The 17,432-nt window shown below is 57.6% G+C and overlaps 1 protein-coding gene across 3 annotated transcripts in view; it reads right to left on the reverse strand.

The window, feature by feature from the left end:
- MGAT5B (mannosyl (alpha-1,6-)-glycoprotein beta-1,6-N-acetyl-glucosaminyltransferase, isozyme B) overlaps positions 1–17,432 on the reverse strand; it is a 65,043-nt gene that overhangs the window by 34,597 nt on the left and 13,014 nt on the right. For all 3 annotated transcript variants that reach the window (XM_012664211.1, XM_012664213.1, XM_012664212.1), the window contains exons 4-8: positions 5,204–5,319; positions 4,523–4,596; positions 3,456–3,626; positions 2,526–2,690; positions 1,767–1,936 (exon numbers count right to left, since the gene is read on the reverse strand). In XM_012664211.1, coding sequence (XP_012519665.1) covers positions 1,767–1,936; positions 2,526–2,690; positions 3,456–3,626; positions 4,523–4,596; positions 5,204–5,319 — 696 coding nt within the window. The remainder of the gene's footprint in view (positions 1–1,766; positions 1,937–2,525; positions 2,691–3,455; positions 3,627–4,522; positions 4,597–5,203; positions 5,320–17,432) is intronic.

The raw sequence follows: 17,432 nt of genomic DNA on the forward strand, positions 1-17,432 counted from the left end.
GTCACCCATTCTTGTGTCATTCCAGGGGCTATTGTTAATATTTTAGTGCTTTTACTTGGAAAATTTTGAATGTTATTTGAATATGGTAGAAATATGAGTAAAAAGGACAAATGGTTTTGCATCCTTACTATAACAAATTAGGAGATTTTTAAAATTCATGTAACTCACACAGGATTTATACCCATACCACATAAAGAACTCTTGCAACTCAACGTGGAGATGGTAACTCAGCAGAAAGATGGGCAACGGACACGAATGGGCGTCTCACCAAGACGACACAACAGCATGACATGCCGGGATGCCTCGCTAGTTGTCAGGAAATGCGAGTTAAACCATAACAAGATATCATGACCCCACATCACACCCTCAGTCAGGACGTCTGATAACCCTCAGTGCAGGTGAGAATGTGGCCCCGGAGGAACCCACCCAGTGGCGAGACTGCTAATCGGTGCAGTCACTTCACAAGACAATTTGGCATTATCTCCTAAAGCTGAATTTTCACACATCCTCAGGCCCAACAACCGTGCACCTGATTCTCCACCCAGAGAAACGTACGCAGGTAACCAGGTGACACGTACAAGAATGGCCACCACAGCATTGTTCAAAATCCTTTTTAAAAGCAGGAAAAAATATCCACAAACGGGAACACTGATAAAGAATTATGGCATTCACACAATGGAATATTACATAGCAATGAAAATAAACAAACTATAGCCACGTGCAACAACATGGCTGTGTTTGAAACACGGTGAGTTTGAAAAACCCAAGTCCGGAGACTACGAAACAGTATATGCCATGCTTCCGAAGCTCAAAACTAAAACTAAACTAAACCATATATTTTTTATGGATAAACAATTAACTTTTTGAAAAAGCAAAGGAATTGTATACACAAATTCAAGGTATAGGTTTCCTCTGGGGAGGGGGCAGGCTGGGTTGGGGGAGGCACGGCCTAGGCGGCCCTGGGTCCCTGATGACATTCTGGATTGCAAGCGGGAGGTTGTAAGCACAGGGGAATATTTTATTCTTGTGCTTCAGAGCATAGTTTATACATATTTTTATGAATCAAATATCACACAATAAATATTAATAGATAAAGGAAGAAAAATCTTCTGTATTTCTACATTCCACAGATACAGAGGTTAAAAATAAACCAAATCACACACACACACGCGCACGCACACACACACGCACACTCGACATCAGCCTCAGCCCCACCTCCCTCCACGCGCCCGGGGAGCCTCTAACCACCACTCTTCTACCGCTGGCAGCATCAGAGGGACCCCAGAAGCCCAGCACTGGGGAAGGGGAGGGCATCACTGACCCTCCCACCACCCTCCAGGTCCTCAGACCCCAGAGTAGACCCAGGAAGGAGCCAGTTCCAGAGAAGAAGCCAAGTCCCCCAGGACAGCAGGCAGAGGAACCCCACGTGACTCAATTCCACAAGGAAAATGTGCCAGTCCCGGAGGAAAGACACCAGGGTTCCATCGGCCCAGAGAGGGAGACGGGCCCCTGTTTGAACAGCGCTAGGCACAGGCACCTCCCTGCTGCACCCCAAGCCTGAACGGGCATCAGCGCGGAGGAGGCGGGAGGCAGGCGGGGCAGGTGGAGAGGGAAGGAGGGACGGCAATATCCCATAGAACACCGGGCAGCCTCCCAGGGTCCGGGGACATGGGACCTGCAGGTGGAGCAGAGGCTCAGGGGGACGGGCTCCCCTTCATCCCTTCCCTGCCTCCAGCTTGGGGCGAGTGGCTTTCCCCAGCACTCACCTCTGCAGCTCCTTCAGGGAGACCGTGACCCGCAGACCATGGCCCAGGACGTAGAGCGCGGCCAGGATGTCCGCCCACTGCACCATCTCCCCCAGGGGCCCGCCCTTCAGGACCCGCGGGCTGAACACGTCCCCAGACTCCTCCGTCAGGAAGCCGATGTGGACCAGGATCTGGGGAAGCAGGACACAGAGGGTCAGCGTGGAGGGGCAGCCGCTCAGTCCTGCCCCGTGCACCAGCCAGGGGACAGCCAGCAGCACACACTGTCTCCAGGCTGGGCCTGGGCAGGTGCTTTCTGGCACCAGAGTGACCATGCCGGGCATCAGGGACACAGATGAGAAAGACAGTCGCATGCCTGCCCTGTCGGAGCTATATGCAGATGCGAGAGGCAGGCAACAGTACACAGACAGACATAATTTCGTGAAATGATAAGGGCTCCGAAAGAAATAAAAGGGCGACGTGAGCGAGTCGTGTAAATATGTATCGGGTGGAGGGAGGGAGGGCTGAGCCAGCAAACCTCCCAGCCGGGCTTCGTTACTCCCAACCCGCCAGGCAAAGGCCGTGGCTTTTCTGCCGGACAAGCACCGGGGGCCCACAGAAGGCAGGAGCCCTCAAGGGCTTGTCACTCTCCCCAGCCTTGAGAAGGGCCGGGGGCCACCACGGCATCTATCTAGACTCTGCCACCCCGACCCCCCTCTCCCCGAGCACGTCGCCCAAGCTCCCTGAGCTCAGCTCCCCGAGTGTGCAGAGAGGACCGCGTACCTGCTTCTGGTCCCGCCGCATGTCCCCCAGCTTCCGCGTCAGGCGCTGGGCGGCCAGCGCCCACTGGGCTGTGAGCCGCTTGGTCCGCTTCTTCATGAAGATCAGGGACTCCTTCCCGCTGCCCATCAGCTCCAGGAGGTGGGACAGGTTGCTCCGGAAGACTGCCTGGAGGGGCCGGGACCTCAGCTCTCCGAGCCCCAAAACCCGCGGCCATGCCACCACCATCCCCGCTGGCCTGGGTTCAGGGGCTGGCACCCTCCCGTGATGCCCCGGGCCTGCTCCAGCTCCTCCCACACGCCAGCCCCCAAAGTCAAGGAGCCCCACTCTCACCCTGCAACACCCCCCCATGCAACAGCCACCCGCCAGCCCAGCTCCAACTAAGCCCCTGCCCCGAGCCCCTCCAGGGAGGTGGCCACCTGTGGCAGTCCCCAGGGAGCCCACCCTCCGCAAGGAGGCAGGGAGGGCAGTGGCCAGAGCCAGGGCTCCAAAGGCCAGGGTGGGGCTGAGCCGGCGCCACAGCAACCGTGTGCCTTGAACCCGTCAACTCAGCCCTCCAACCTCAGCTTCCTCCTCTGCGAAGTGCGGTCTCAGGCGCATGGCTGGGAGATTTAAGTACAAATAAAGCGTCTGGTGCCCAGAAAGCCCACAGTAGTGACAGCAATTTTTACTATTATTCTAGTCCATTAAGGGGGCCCCCGCAAGGAGGCCTGGCTTGGCAGCATCCGCAGAGGGCAGAAGGGCACTACCAGGCTGGCCTCCTGTCTGTCCAACAGGACGGGCAGGGATCTGCCCAGCCACCTGGCAGAGCTGGTCAGTGTCATTCCACCCAGGGCGGAGGCTTCCTGCCGCTGTCCTCGAGGACGTCCAGCCTGGGAGGCCAGCCAGCGCGCCCACCAGCCCCTCACTGGCTCCCCCACCTCCCAAGCCTACCTGGACTTTGGGGAGGGGCTTGGGGGCCACCCGGGCAGCCGTCTGGTTCCTCCAGGGCAGCGGGGGGCAGAACCACTCAACCTCACTGAGGTAGATGAGGAAGGAGCACTCGGTGCCATCCACCCCAAAGAAGGCATAGCAGGGGTCGGAGGTCCAGCGGGCACGCATCCACTGCGGAGAGGGCCAGACCTGGGCAGGAAGCCAGCGCCAGCCCCACCCACACCCCGGCAGGCTCCCTCTGCATGCGTGTCCCCAGAGCCCTGGGGTCCCCCAGGACGGGGCCCATGCGGCACCCTAATGATGCAGCAGCAAGGGCCACAGCAAAGCAGAGAAGCTGAGCCAGGCCCCTGCCCTGGCCCCCAAGGACCCCAGAGAAGGAGGGGCAAGACCACCATCCCAGGCCCAGAAGGAGGAGGACCCTGGAGACAGGGCCAGGTCGAAGTTCTGGGGCAAACAGCCAGGAGGCGCAGCAGCGCGGGCCTGGCTGTCTCCCTCATCCTTCCCTGTTTCCTGCTTCCCAAGCAGGGTTCAGCGAGAGGTCAAGGTAAGGGGGCAGCCTTCAAGGGGGCAAAGGCTGGGGCCAGGGCAGGACCCACCCAGGAAGGGTCTACAGCACCACCGCCCCCCCCAAGGAACCCAAGAACAAGGAAGAACAGTTTGGCCGGAAAAGGCCCCCAAAAGGAAAAAACGCAAGCAACCAAAAGGGCCCCCGAGGTGGGCCAGGAGGGCTCTGTCCAGCTGCTGGCTGGGCTGGAAGGAGTGAGGACAGAGGGGCTGGTGGTGGCATGCGTATGTTTAATAGTTCATCTGCTGTAAAAAGTCACTGCAGGCCCCGAGAGAGGCTCACCCCGCCAGGCAGTCTGGGCTGCCGGGCGGACGGGCTTAGCAGAGAAGCCATTTCCCTGGGGCTGGCCTCTGCCGGCTGGCGCCTGGGGCAGGGCCGGGGCTGGGCAGAGAGGCCCTCCACAGTGGTGTCCCAGTCGGGAGCAGAGCCCTGGAGCGAGTCTGGGACACAGCCCGGCAGGGGAGCCGCCCGCTCCTGCACAGTCCTCTGCCCCAGGCCTCACCTCCACCTTCCCCGAGCAGTCAGGGAACTTGGGGTCGCTGGGCGCCTCGCACTGGTCCCGCCGGCTTTCTGACACTGTAGGGAGAGGTCAACTTGCTGACCCGGGCCAGGAAGGAGCCCGGGGAGAGAGGCATGAGGAGCACACTGGCCTGGGCGGAGGGGGGCAGTGGCCCACACGACCCTGTGCCTGCGTTTTCTCACCGAAAGCCCACCAGCTGCACAGCCCACGTGCGAGGGTGTCCCCAGGCCTGGGCTGCCCTCTCCCACGCCCCGCCTCCTTAGGGGGTTCAGAACCGCCGAGGAGCTGGTGTGAGCAGACCTCATGCACCACCCACACGCATGCCCAACTTTTTCCAAGAAGGGCAGAGATGGGGCTTGCAGCCCCACATCACGCGGAACACAGGGGCTGCCCAGGGCCTTCCCCAGAGAGCTTCAACCTTGAAACTGTTGACCCCAGTGGCTGGGATTCCAGGGGCCTCCTCTGTCCTCAGCACCCTTGTGCCAGATCGGGGTGGGGTGACCCCAAGTCCCCCTGCCAAAAGCGGGGCTCCAGAGAGCCAGGAGAGTTGCTGTCAGGAGGGGCTGGGCCTTCCCCCCAGTGTCCCACCACCCCCAGGCCCAGCCAGTACCCAGCACATCGGCTTGCTGGGGGCAGAGGGTGGCCTGGGGCTTGGGCACCCACCCTTGCTGTGCAGGAGCAGGCTGTGCCGCAGGATCTGGTCCACCTTCACGGCGATGTCAGACACGTTCTGGGCAATGGCCTGGATCCGCTCCATGAGGCCAGCCCCAGGGGCCAACCTGGGTGGGGAGAAGCTGGAGGTGAGCCTCAGACCCTGCCCGGGTGGCCTTCCCAGGAGTGCCCGCCAGTAAGGTCAGAGGGCAAAGGCAGCAGGACCTGCAGTGCTCCAGGCACCCAGACCCACCCCGAGTGGACGGAAGGGCAGGAGATGGAGCCGGCCACCCGCCCCATCAATGCACGCGGGTTTCCACCATATGGGAAAGCCCACATCTGCACGTGTTCATGTCTACACGTGTGTCCATATTTACACGTGTGCCCACATCTGCACACGTGTCCGTGTCTGCACGGATGCCCATATCTGTACATGTTGGGCGTGTCTGCGCGTGTCCCACATGTGTCAAGGGCGGTGCCTGGGGCCGAAACAGGCAGAGGAATTCCACTCAAGAGCCCAGACGGGATCTGTCCAGCGACGACCCCACCAGGTGACAAAGGCTGGTTTCCCAGGCACGCGGCTGCCCCGAGTCTGTTTCTCTGTCTCCTTCCAAGGGGCCGTCTTGTGCCAGGATAAATTCCGCCCACGGAAGCCTGTGAGGACTTGCCAAGAATTAAAACTCCAGTAAACTATCACTGGCTGCTCAAGAACGAATCCTTCCCGGGATCTTAGATGAGCTGACTGCCACCGCCGTCACAGCCCTCTGCCTCACAATAACGCTGGCCTTGTTTTTACTTTCGGAGAATTTATTTCCTTGTGTTGATTACTACTCGGCTCTCGGGGAAGTTTATTGGACATCATGGGCAGTATTTATCTCATTGCGGAAACTTCTATTGAGATAGATTCCGCTGTGCTGGGGAATTTCTCGGTGCCAGGACCGCCCCGGGGGCCTCTCTCCGGGAAGCGGCTTGCCTTTTGTAACCCGTTAATTCCGGTCCCTTTGATCCCCACCTCTCCCCTGCCTGTGCGGCCCAGTTTAAGCTCCATTTATCCCCATACGAGACTCTGGGTCTTTTGCCACGTATAATGGGGATTAAATGAAGGATTTTTCCAACCTGGGCTCTGCTTGGGTCTGCAAAGCCCCCTTCCCTGCTCTCTGGGCTGGTGAGCTGCCTGCCAGGGAAGGCGCGGTGGGACCCTCGGCCCACCTGCCCTGACGGGAGGGGAACGAGTCCCCCATGTATACACGTGCACAGGCACACACGTGTGCACATACATACGTGTACACACACATGCTCACACAATCCAGTCCATCCTCTCGCCCTTTAGCTCATGCCCCAATGCCAATTTTGGGAAAAACAAACAAACCAGGGACTCTGAAAATGGAACTGGCACAGCTTTTGTGCTGGTTTCCTCAGGCTGCCGCCACAAACTACCACGAACTGGGTGGCTCAAAGCCACGCGCGTTTATCCTCTCACAGTTCTGGGGCTGGAGTCAGAAAGCAGGGTGCTGGCAGGGCTGGTGACACCTTCCTCGCCTCTCCCAGCTCCTGCAGCAGCTGGCGATCATGACGTTCCTTGGTCGGCAGCCACGTAATCCCAACCTCTGCCCCGTCTTCCCACGACCTTCTCCCCCTGTCCGTCTGTGTCCAAATTCCTGTTTCATGACCCAGCCGTGGAGCCAGGGCCCACCCTAAGCCAGCATGGCCTCATCTTGATCTGATCACATCTGCAAAGACCCCATATCCACATAAGGTCACTGTCACAGGCCCTGCTGGTTAGGACGTGGACACACCTTTTTAGAGGACACAGTCCACCCTGCACAGCCTTCTGTGAGATCACAAATAAGACTGAGAAGAGACTTAGAAGCCAGGTGCTTCTTTTGCTCACGAAGTCCTCAGGCAGAAGGCAGCAGGGATATTTCTCTTTGGTCTTCAGATCACCGAGCTTCAACTCACAGCAGTATGTGCAATGAGGTGACGCTCAGCCCTTGTGAGCTGTGTGACCCTGGGCAAGTCGCTTAGCCTCTCTGTGCTCAGTGTTCTCGCCTTGTACCACAGAGACGTGAACAGTAGCTACCTGGTGCAGTCGTGAGTGCTGAAGGAGGAAAGGGGTCGAGTGCACAGCGCTGAGCCGTCTGTGTTAACAGCACTGTCACTGCCGTGGCTGAAACTGCGCAAAATGGGTTTGGGTTACACCAGGGGTCTCAACCTTTTCTCATCATTGTCCACCCCAGGAGGTTTTCTGGACATTTTTTCCCCTCTTCGCCCTCCCTCCACGAAACCTCAGCACCACACACACCGTGTGTCTGTTCACGCCCCACAACCCCGCGGAGGGCGACACACTACCGTGACACCAAGATCGCTGCGTCCTCCAGAAGCAACGGTCGCCCACTGAGGGTGCTGGGGTTAGTGCTGACTGACGTCCCATGGCCCCGAAATCAGTTCCCATTGACGACTGGGGAACTGCCTTCCACACCAACCCACAGGGACAGGACGGCCACTCCTCTGACGGGAGCGCAAGTTCAGGTGACCAAAGGCGGTGGCCGCAGCGTGGAGGCCAATGGGAAGCCTCCAATGCCGCTGGGTCGGCCCAGACAGGGCTCCCATCACGACGGGGGTGCCCAGGGCGGGGAAAGCTGGGTGCCTGTCCTAGGTCTAACCAGAGACCCTGGGACACACACAACCCATGTCAGGGACCAGCCTGGGGGTCCTTCCAGGTCACTGGAGACTGTGGGACCCCAACCCATTTCAACCCTTCCTGAAGGCAGCTCTCCCTCGAGGCGCCGGATCACTTCTCCGAACCCCCCACACCGGGAGGCGCGGTTGTGAGTGGCTGCCCTGAAACCCCAAATGGAGCCTCAGGGACAGGGACGTGCTGGGCGCCTGGCACTGCCCAGCAAGGGCCACAGGCTCAGGGCTCCACCACTGCAGAATGAACAGCGTCCCCCAAAATCCACATCCACCTGCCGCCTGAGAATGCGGCCGTGTTTGGAAACAGGGTCTTCGCAGATGTAATTAGTTAGATGAGGTCGTACTGCATCAGGCTGGCCCTAAATCCCATCGCTGGGGTCCCTATATGAAGGCCAGGTGACGACGGAGACAGAGGCCGCAGTGACGGGTCTACAAGCCAAAGAATGCCAGGATTGCCGCCACCACCGGAAGCCGGGAGAGGCAAGAAAGATTCTCCCCTGGAGCCCAGCGAGAGAACACGGCCCTGCTGCACCGTAATTGCACACTCCCAGCCCTCAGAACTGTGCGAAAACACAGAACTGTCGTTCAGGCCTCCCGGTGTGTGCTGATTGTTTAACTACAACCCTAGGAAACCAACACAGTCACCATCTGCAGCATCATGGGAAAACGGCTCTTAACATGTCACAAGGAGAGTCTGGGTTCTCCCAGCCGCCCCTGCTGTCAGGAGGTTCCCTTCTGCACCATCTTCCTCTCTCTGAAGGCCAAGCTTTAATTCCGCTGCTCTCACAAGAGGGAGAAATCAAGGGATGCCCCTGATTTTCAAGCCCCGGGCCAGCGACTGTCCACTTTATTCAGAGGTTTATCGGAAAGAGTGAGAGTCTTGAAGTCAGAGGTCTTGGATTCAAATCCCGACTCTACTTCACAGCTGTGTGGCCTTGGACAGGTTACCTAACCTCTCTGAACTCAGGTTTGAACTACAAAATCTGAATAACAGAGTTTTGTGAGGATGAGAGAGGAGGCTGAAGGTAAAGCACTCGGCATACAGTAGGTGCTCAATACATGCTTGATGTGCTTCTGCTCCCTACTTACAGCAGCCATCCCATTCCCCAGAGGAAGTTCATAAGCCCAGCTACAGAGCAAAGCACTTTAGTTTTTGGGGATTCGGCACTTTTCCTATGATACGTGTTTCTGCATAAAACATACCACTAGCACGGGCTTTAAATAGTGCAGATGGCATCTGTCTGATTTAACAAGTTCTACTTGTTCAAAACAGAATTACTTGGTGTCACTATTATTATACTGGACTTAGCATTTGCACAGCACTTTCTATTTCCAAATAATATATGATTAAGCTTCTCTCCCTGTGAAGCTTTTCTAAAAATGACAATAAAAGTAGATGTCGTGAAGCCTCAAACCACAGCAGATCTGTGACCTGGGAAATGCAGGGGTGGGAAAGAGAACAGGGCGGGCACCGGGGCGGCGGACAGCGGCCTCCCGCCGATGGGGCCCGGGAAGCACAGCGCCCGGTGTCGTCAACACGGGGGGAGGCTGGCACCAGGGCTCCCTTCTCCTCCCGGGCCAGGAGGGCAAGCCGGGGTTCCCAACACTTTGAGGGACCCGTGAAAATGTTTGGCTTTCTTTAAAAATTGGGGTGAGGGGAAGAAACCTTGTAGAAAATGTTTGAATATGTAATGTTAATATATTTGTCCTTATATCACTGTAATCGTAAAATGCAATTTTTCCTGTGGGTTAAATTGTCCCCCGCCATTTATGTGCTGTAGTCCTAACCCCCAGCAGCTCAGAATTTGGCTTTATTTGAAAATAGGGTCACCGCGGATGGAATTAGTAAAGTTAGTATGTGCTCACACTGGAGCAGAGCGGGTCTCTAATCCAATATGACGGGTGTCCTTATAAAAAGGGGAAATTCGGCCCCAAACATGCACACAGGGAGGACACCACAGGAAGACTGGAGTGACGCTGCCACCAGCCAAGGAACTGCCAGAAGCTGGGACAGACGCCTGGGGCACGTCCCTCCCCAGCACCGTCGGAGGAAGCTCGGCTGCCGGCACCTTAATCCCAGACTTCCAGCCCCCAGACCGCGACAATCCGACAATCCGTCGCTGCTGTTAACCCACGCTGTTTGCGGTACTTTGTTACGGCAGCCCGAGGAAAATAATGCAATTTTAAATCTTTTTTATGGAGGGATGCCCTTTAAGTCATAAGGCAGCCGGGGAGGCAGGGCTTTCCTAGTCAGGAGGACGTGAGAAACCCATTCCGCTAACGATAATGATAATAAAATAGCTCGCAGCCACCAGCGCGCTCTTGCCAAGCTCGTTATGTGGGTTATCTCGTTCAACACTCATGACAACGCCACGATTCCTTTTAACGCCCCCATTGTACAGATGAGGAAACCAAGGCACAGCAACGTTGCCTTGCTCAGGGTAACCCAGCTCTTATAAAGTGAAAATCAGGTTCCAACCAGGCAACGTGGTTGCAAAGCCTGCTCAGCCCAGCCCAGCCCAGGGTGCTGCTGAACCGGCCACTGTGGCTGGGGAGGGGCAGTGTGGAGGCTGCTCCTGGGGGAGCTGGGACAGCAGGCGCCAGGGAAGGACAGGGAGCCAGGCCTTCCCGATGCAGGTCTGGAGCGCATTTGGTGTTTACGAGCCTACAGGGGCATAGTCCTCAGGAAAGGAGGCAGCCTGGAGCCAGGGGTGGAACTCTGGATTCAATAAATCAGAGGCCGCCCTGAGACGAAGCTGGTTTGCGTGAAGAAAACCCATTTCCCATCCCTTATATGCCGGGCAGATGGTGCCAAGAAGTGGGCTTTGAGACAGCAGAATGCACCATTTCTCCTGGAAGGGGTCCAGGTGGCTCAGGGCAGGCAAGGGGCAGGACATTAGTCCAAGGCCATGACTGGGCAAAAGGCCAGCCTCTCCAGCCCCAGTCTAGGGAGTGACATCCTTGGGGCTGGGACCCTCAGGGCTGTTTCTACCGGGATAAGCCCTGGCAGGAGGCAAAGGCTGAAACTGCTCTGGCAGAAGGAGTTTCCCAGGCAACAACCCTCCAACCCTGCAGGACCCATGACCAGGGTACAAACCTTCATTCTGTCCACCCGGGCAGGGAGAACACGGGGACAACGCCCTCGGCCCCACTCCCACCATTGAATGCACCCGTCTTCTTCCAACAGGCGCAAACGACCGAGAGCCCTTTCGTCCTACTTGTAGTATATTTTGGTTTCTTTCCTTTTATATCCCGGTCCGTGCATTTTAAATGAGGAAGGTTGTTAACCCAGATGAGCCTCTGCTTCCGGCAGAGAGACATGGACATCAGCAGTGAAGACCCAGCCCATGTTGGGGAATCTGGAGTCCACGGGTGGGGCAGGGGGAAGCTGAGAGCTCAGAAGAGGGGTCCCTGGAGGTCCCGCCATCTGTGTGCCTCCCACACGTCTACTGCTCAGTGCCAGGCTCGGAGGGTACGCAGATGCCCCAGAGGCAGGCCCAGCCTCAGCGGTGCCCTGAGAGGGCGTATCAGAGAGAAGGGGCAGGGGTGAGGGCAATCGGGGACATGTTTGTGTGGGGTGACCCTCAGGCACACCGCAGGATGTCGCTGCACCACACAGGGCAGGAGGCAGCAACATGCGGGTGCCCGAGAACCCAGGCTGTGTGGGCAGGAGAGGACCGCGTGGAGAAATACACGACACACGCACTCGGTCCTGCCTGTTCCAGACCAAACGTCCGTGTGCCCCAAACTCTGCATGTTGAAATCCTAACCCCAAGGTGATGGTATTAGGAGGCAGGGCCCTTGGAAGGTGGTCAGGTCCTGAAGGGGGAGCCAGAGACCACACTCGCAATCCCAGGACTTCTCTGCACCCACGTGAAACAACCGTGGCTGTTCCGTGGTTGCCCCGGATCCCCGTGCCACTGGGCTGCGCAGGCAACACAGGCCTGGCTGGGCCCCTACAATGTCACCAGCGCCTGTCATTTCCCTGTCTGAGTCCCTGGCCCGCATCCGTAAAATGCAGACGTGGACAGGGTCTTCCCCATCGGGCCGTCGGTGGGGATCACAGTGCAGAAGTACCCAAGGCGGGGCGGCTGTTATTATGACTATCATCGTTAAGTGTCAGTATTGCTACCTCGGCCAGCTCTGCAGCAAAGTCCTTTGGAAGCCAGATCATGCCCCTGGGGGCTGGGGGCTGCTCTGGGGGTGGCTCCGGCTGGAAGAGGCCCCTGACCTGCCAACCAGACCCCTCTCTCCCAGGGAAGGTGCCAGCGGTGGCCCGAGCCAGCCTCTGAATCATGAGAGATTTTCAAACCGCTCTGGGGGTTGGGGGACAGTGACTTCCCAGGCTAACAGATGTCCTCCCTGGGAGGCCTTCCCTCCCTCCCAGAAGAAACCACCCTTCAGTGAGCCCAAACCCATCATGGTGACCTCTCGTGGACACTGTGACCTCAGTGTCCAGCCAGTCCCCTAAAGAGGCCCCTCCTCCCAGCCCCACAAGGTAATCACCGACTCCAGCCCAGTCCCCCTGCCCCAAGAACGAGCTCTCCAGGTGGCCTCGGGAAGGAAGCTTAATTCCATGTTCCGCCCCTGTTTTATGCAGGTTGCTTTCGATTAGTGGGGTATCGATTGCCCTGCAGCTGGCAGGGTGCTTGCTGGGAGTTGTTATTTTATTACGAAACTGATCGTTTGCCTTTTAAAACACAAAGACACGCACACAGGTACCCGCAGACATGCATACCGGGAGACACACACACACACAGCCAGAAACAGGAGCCGAAGAGATGTGCTCTGTGTCTCTCACACACACCCCCTGGGTCGTGGGGACCCCCACCAGGGTCCAGCCTCACCTGCATTTCACTGCTCTGCTTCAGCCCCCCCAGACCCACCCAGAGCCTCCACTGGAGCTGGGGAGGCCTCTGAACAGAGGACCAAGGGTCTGGGCCCCTCCCCGGGTGAGAACGGACAGGATCTCTCTCTCCGGAACCACAAGTGAATACATCAGTACACACGTGCACACATATGCACACACACGCACACGCGCACCGTCCCACTGTAACAGGGCAGAGCTGGGGTAGCTGTGTGTGGCATCATTAGTTCCCACCAGCAGAGCAAAGCTGGGGTGTCGAAGCCAGGCTGGGAGAGCAAAGGTCCTGTGGCCAGCGGGCAATCAGTGTGCTCCAGGAACAGCGAGCAGGCTGGGAACAAGTGAGGCCAGGCACACCGGGGCCCCTGGAAGAACTTTAGCTCTCGCCTGAGTGAGCTGGGGAGCCACGGAGGAGAGACTTGACCTAATTGTTTTTAAAAGATCCCACTGGCTGCTGAGTCGGGAAGAGCTGGGAGGGTGGTGAGAAGAGGTGGGATTCTAGGCACATTCAGAAGACGGGGAGAATCTGCTGACAGACCGGACACGGGTGTGAGAAAGAAAACGGTCACGGCTGACTGCGAGGTCAGGGTCCGAGCCGTGGAAATGTAGGAGCTGCCGTGGCCTGACATGGGGTCTTGGGTGCATTCAGGAGACACCGAGTTTGAGTCGCTCCAGGACATCCCGGTGGGCGGGCAGGTGGATATTCGAGAGTGGAGTCCAGGGCTATGGCCCCACCTTAAGACATAAAGTAGGGAGTCTGGAGTCCACGGGCGGTTTTCCGTTCGGGGTTCGTGCCCATCACTGCCCCTCGCTCGCCAGGTCCCCCAGCCGCAGAGTGCGACCCGGCAGCGCCTCTCCCTAGGCCCCTCCCTCGGCCCCAGCCACTGCTGAGTCTGCAGGTGGGCCTGCTCACTCCCTCTGTCCACCTCGTCGAAATGTCCCTCCTTCAGGGCTCATCCCACGCCCCCCTCAGGTGTGGGGAAGGGAGACGGACCATCCTTCTGAGTGCCGGGCACAGGGCCCTGCCCTCCCTTCCCTCGGTGCCGTCTCTAACGCACACGTGAGCCTCAGAGACGTTAAATGCTCGCGGCCAGCCGGCGGTGAGCAGCCCGATTCCCACTCAGGGGCCGGGGGCCAGGCTGGGCAGATGTGTCCCATTACTGTCCAGGCTGCACAGGAAGGGGCGTGCCTTCCCTCTCCCCAGGGGGTCGTAAACTCTCCAAGGACAGGACTCCGATTCCACCTCCTTCGCATCCCCCCAGCTACTCTCAGATCTCCCGCCCAGACCGCACACAGTAGGCAGCTGACGAATACGGATTGACTCAAAAACAGCCTCAACTCTCCGTGGTTTTATGGCCTTATGGAAAATTCAAAGATCATTACTATTTGGTTTTAGGATACATAACATGATGCCATTTGCAGCCAATCTGCCTCCCTAATTATGTTTTCCGAGGCTAAAAAAGCAAATTTGCTTTCCCCGAGGACACACCAGCCACAAGTAGAAGGCGGCAGCCCAGAAGCTTCCAGAAGGGCAGATGGAGGATGGTAGAGGTTTTCTTTTAAGCCGCAGACAATTGCAAAGCGGGAAACCCAAGCTCAGGTGCACGAGAGTGTGCCGGAGACACACCAGCCGTGCTGCTGTGGGGTCCTCGCCTGCCTGGCTTCGGGTTGGTCATGCTGGAGTCGGGTTAAGGGTGGGGGGGGGGGCTGCAGTGTTTGTGCGCAGGGCACGTGAGCGTGCAGCTTTCGCATGCCCCGGACACACCCCCGCTTCTCCCCGCCCGAGACCAGAAGCAACAGTGTCCCTGAGATTTACGGCTCTGTCTGTGGGTTTGATGGCTCCGCTGGTCATGATGGATCGTCGCTATTTCCTGGGACGGAGCCGGGAGGTGGCGCATGCTCCCCCCCAGCTCCCTCCTTCCTCTGGAGGAGAGAAGGGCAAGGGGGGCAGAGGGAGGGACAGACCAGGACTGGAAGAAACCAGAGAGACACTGAATGCGCTGGCAGTAGCACCCCGGCCCAGGAAGGCAGGTTCGGACACTCAATGCTGTTGCCCTCGGCAGCATCCTCAGCAGGGGGCCAGCTGGGCCTAGACTTGTGGACAGCGGCTGGAGGCTGGACCGGCAGCACGGCTGGGGCAGACGGGAACGTGGGCAGAATGAGAGGGAGGCGAGGGGTGGATCTGAGGGGACACAAGCAGCATCGGAGGAGAGGGAGCTCTGCACAAGGAGAGGGAATTCTAGGGAAGCCCCACCACCTCTGCCTCCATCTCCCCATCTCTACCACTGGCCTCTCTGCTTCCCCTCTTGCCATCCCACTAATGCAGTTTACAGAGCAGTCAGAGCGATCTTTTTAAAAAATAAACCCAACAGCTTGCCATGGCTCTCAGAATAGGTCCCATGGCCAGCAAAGCCCTGCATGATCTGGCACAGTTGACCCTCTCCCGCCCCTCCCCAGGCTCTGCAATATTGGCCTTCACATTGGTTCTTTCCCTCCAACAGACCCCAGGGCCTTTGCACCTGCTGCTCTCTCTGCCTCAAATGCTCTCAATGCAGCTCCCACGTGGCTGGCCCTGCCCATCATTCAGAGTCAGGCTGAAATATCACAGACTCAGAAGGGCCTTCCCGGACCACCCTGTCTGCATGGCCCCTTTCCTAGTCTCTGACCTTTGGAGCACATTTCAGTGTGTGCGATGATCTCGTTTATTTCTTCTTGCTGGTTATTTCCTGCTTCCCCTCCAGGAATGAGGACACAGCTTTCTTGTGCTCATCCCTGTGTCCCCAGCACCTGCAGCCTGGCGCTTAGCAGGCCCCCAATACAGAGTTCATAATATTCTATTAGATGCTAAGTCCTGGTGGGCGAAACGGCGTCTAACTGGGGACCCAGCACAAGGCCATGCAGCCTGCCCAGGCGGCCCGATCTCCTGGCTGATGAGCGCCCACCACCAGCCAGGCCCTGTGGCAGACGCTGCACCTCAGTGCCACACACAATCCCAGTTCCAGGACTATAATTTTCCAGGACTGCCTACGTTTTCCAAACCAAAAACATCAGAGCACGAAGCCTAACAGGACTTTTTTTTTTTTCATTTGTGAATTAATTGTTGTGAAAAGTCTTACAAAGGGATGAAAACTGAACCACACGTGGCCGCAGAGTTAATGAATGGCCCAAAGGAGCACGAAGGGCGGGAATGTGGGCTGCAGAGCCAGTCGGCCGACCCAGCGCCGGGCCGGCCCCGTGCCGCTGCGCCACTTGGGTGAGTTTCTGAACTTCTCTGCGCCTCGGTTTCCTCCTCTGGAGACTCAAGCCCCCCATGGGATGGTCATGGGATGGACGAGATCGTGGAGGTGACACAGTAAAAACAATGCTTAGGGCACTTTCTATAAATGTCACCTCACCTGAGGACAAGGACGCTGACACCAGGCTGGCCCTGCCTGGCACCCAGGACGCTCACTCAGTCGGCAAGGCCAGTTAGAGGTTGGCCCCGGGCCAGCAGCCCAGCACGGGCAGACCACGCGGCAAAGGATCCCACACCAGCCCGCAGGGGCACGCGGAGTTTCAGGCCCGACCCAGGAGGGGGGTCCCTCCTGCGCCCCTCCTCCCTCGGGCTGGCCAGGACCCAGCGCCATCACCTCCTTCGATTTCACCCAGCTCTAGAAATGCCTGGAGCTTCAGCTGTTACATCACACACTGGCTGAGGCAGAGCTTTTCTGCAGATTGTCTAAGAGTGTGGGTTTCAAAATTATTTTTTAGCAGCTAGAACACATTTAGCAAATCAATCTGACAAAGTTCCCCAGTACATGAAAGAGAGGAAGGAGGGGAAGCAAGCCAGGCGCGGTGGCTCACACCTGTAGTCCCAGCTACTCGGGAGGTGGAGGTGGGAGGATCACCTGAGCCCCAGAAGTTCAAATCCAGCCTGGCCAACGAGCAAGACCTCAGCTCAAAAAAGAGAAAAAAGAGGGAAAGTGGAGCTCATCTCCCCAGCGTGGGGTGGCGTCACAGCTCCTCCTTCCCTACCCACTCTGGGGGCTAGGACACCCCAGTCGGGACGGCCCAACTTCACACACGCCTGTTCTCCGAGGCACCGGAGATTTCTTATATGCCTAAAACACACAACTTGGATTTTGCACGGCCGGGCTTCCCGCAGAGATGCGGACCACAGACTCTCAGACATGCTGGCCTAAGCAGAGGACTACACAGAATAAATAAACCAGGAAATTCTACTTGGCACAAATGGCCTGGGGTCCATTAGTGGCCACACGTGCCCCTTAACATGGACAGAGCTCAAAAACAACAACAAGAGCCAGGCTGCAGAATATGTGCTGGGAGGTGCCACTTAGGTGAAATTTGTTAAAATGACACAGTGTGCATTTATGTGTGTGTGCACGTGGGAAATGTGTGCTAAAGTACTTAGAACTTACGCCGGCACCAAGCTCAGGAGGGCACTTGTCTCTAGGGAGAAGTTTCTAAAGGGCCCTTCAGTTTTCATCTGTGATATTTTATTTAAAAAAGAAAAAAGAAAGAAAGGCCGCCAATGTGACAAGCGTTAGCAGTGGCTAAATGGGGTGGTGGAGACGCATCGGGTCGGTTACCGCGTGGTTTTCTGTATCGAGGTTTTCTCCGGATTCACAAGGAAGGGGATGAGAGACCGCACCTGGGCCAGGCCCTGCAGGGCATCTCGAGGCC

Source organism: Propithecus coquereli, unplaced genomic scaffold, assembly GCF_000956105.1.
Source record: "Propithecus coquereli isolate 6110/MARCELLA unplaced genomic scaffold, Pcoq_1.0 Scaffold871, whole genome shotgun sequence".
Classification (NCBI taxonomy): Eukaryota; Metazoa; Chordata; class Mammalia; order Primates; family Indriidae; genus Propithecus; species Propithecus coquereli.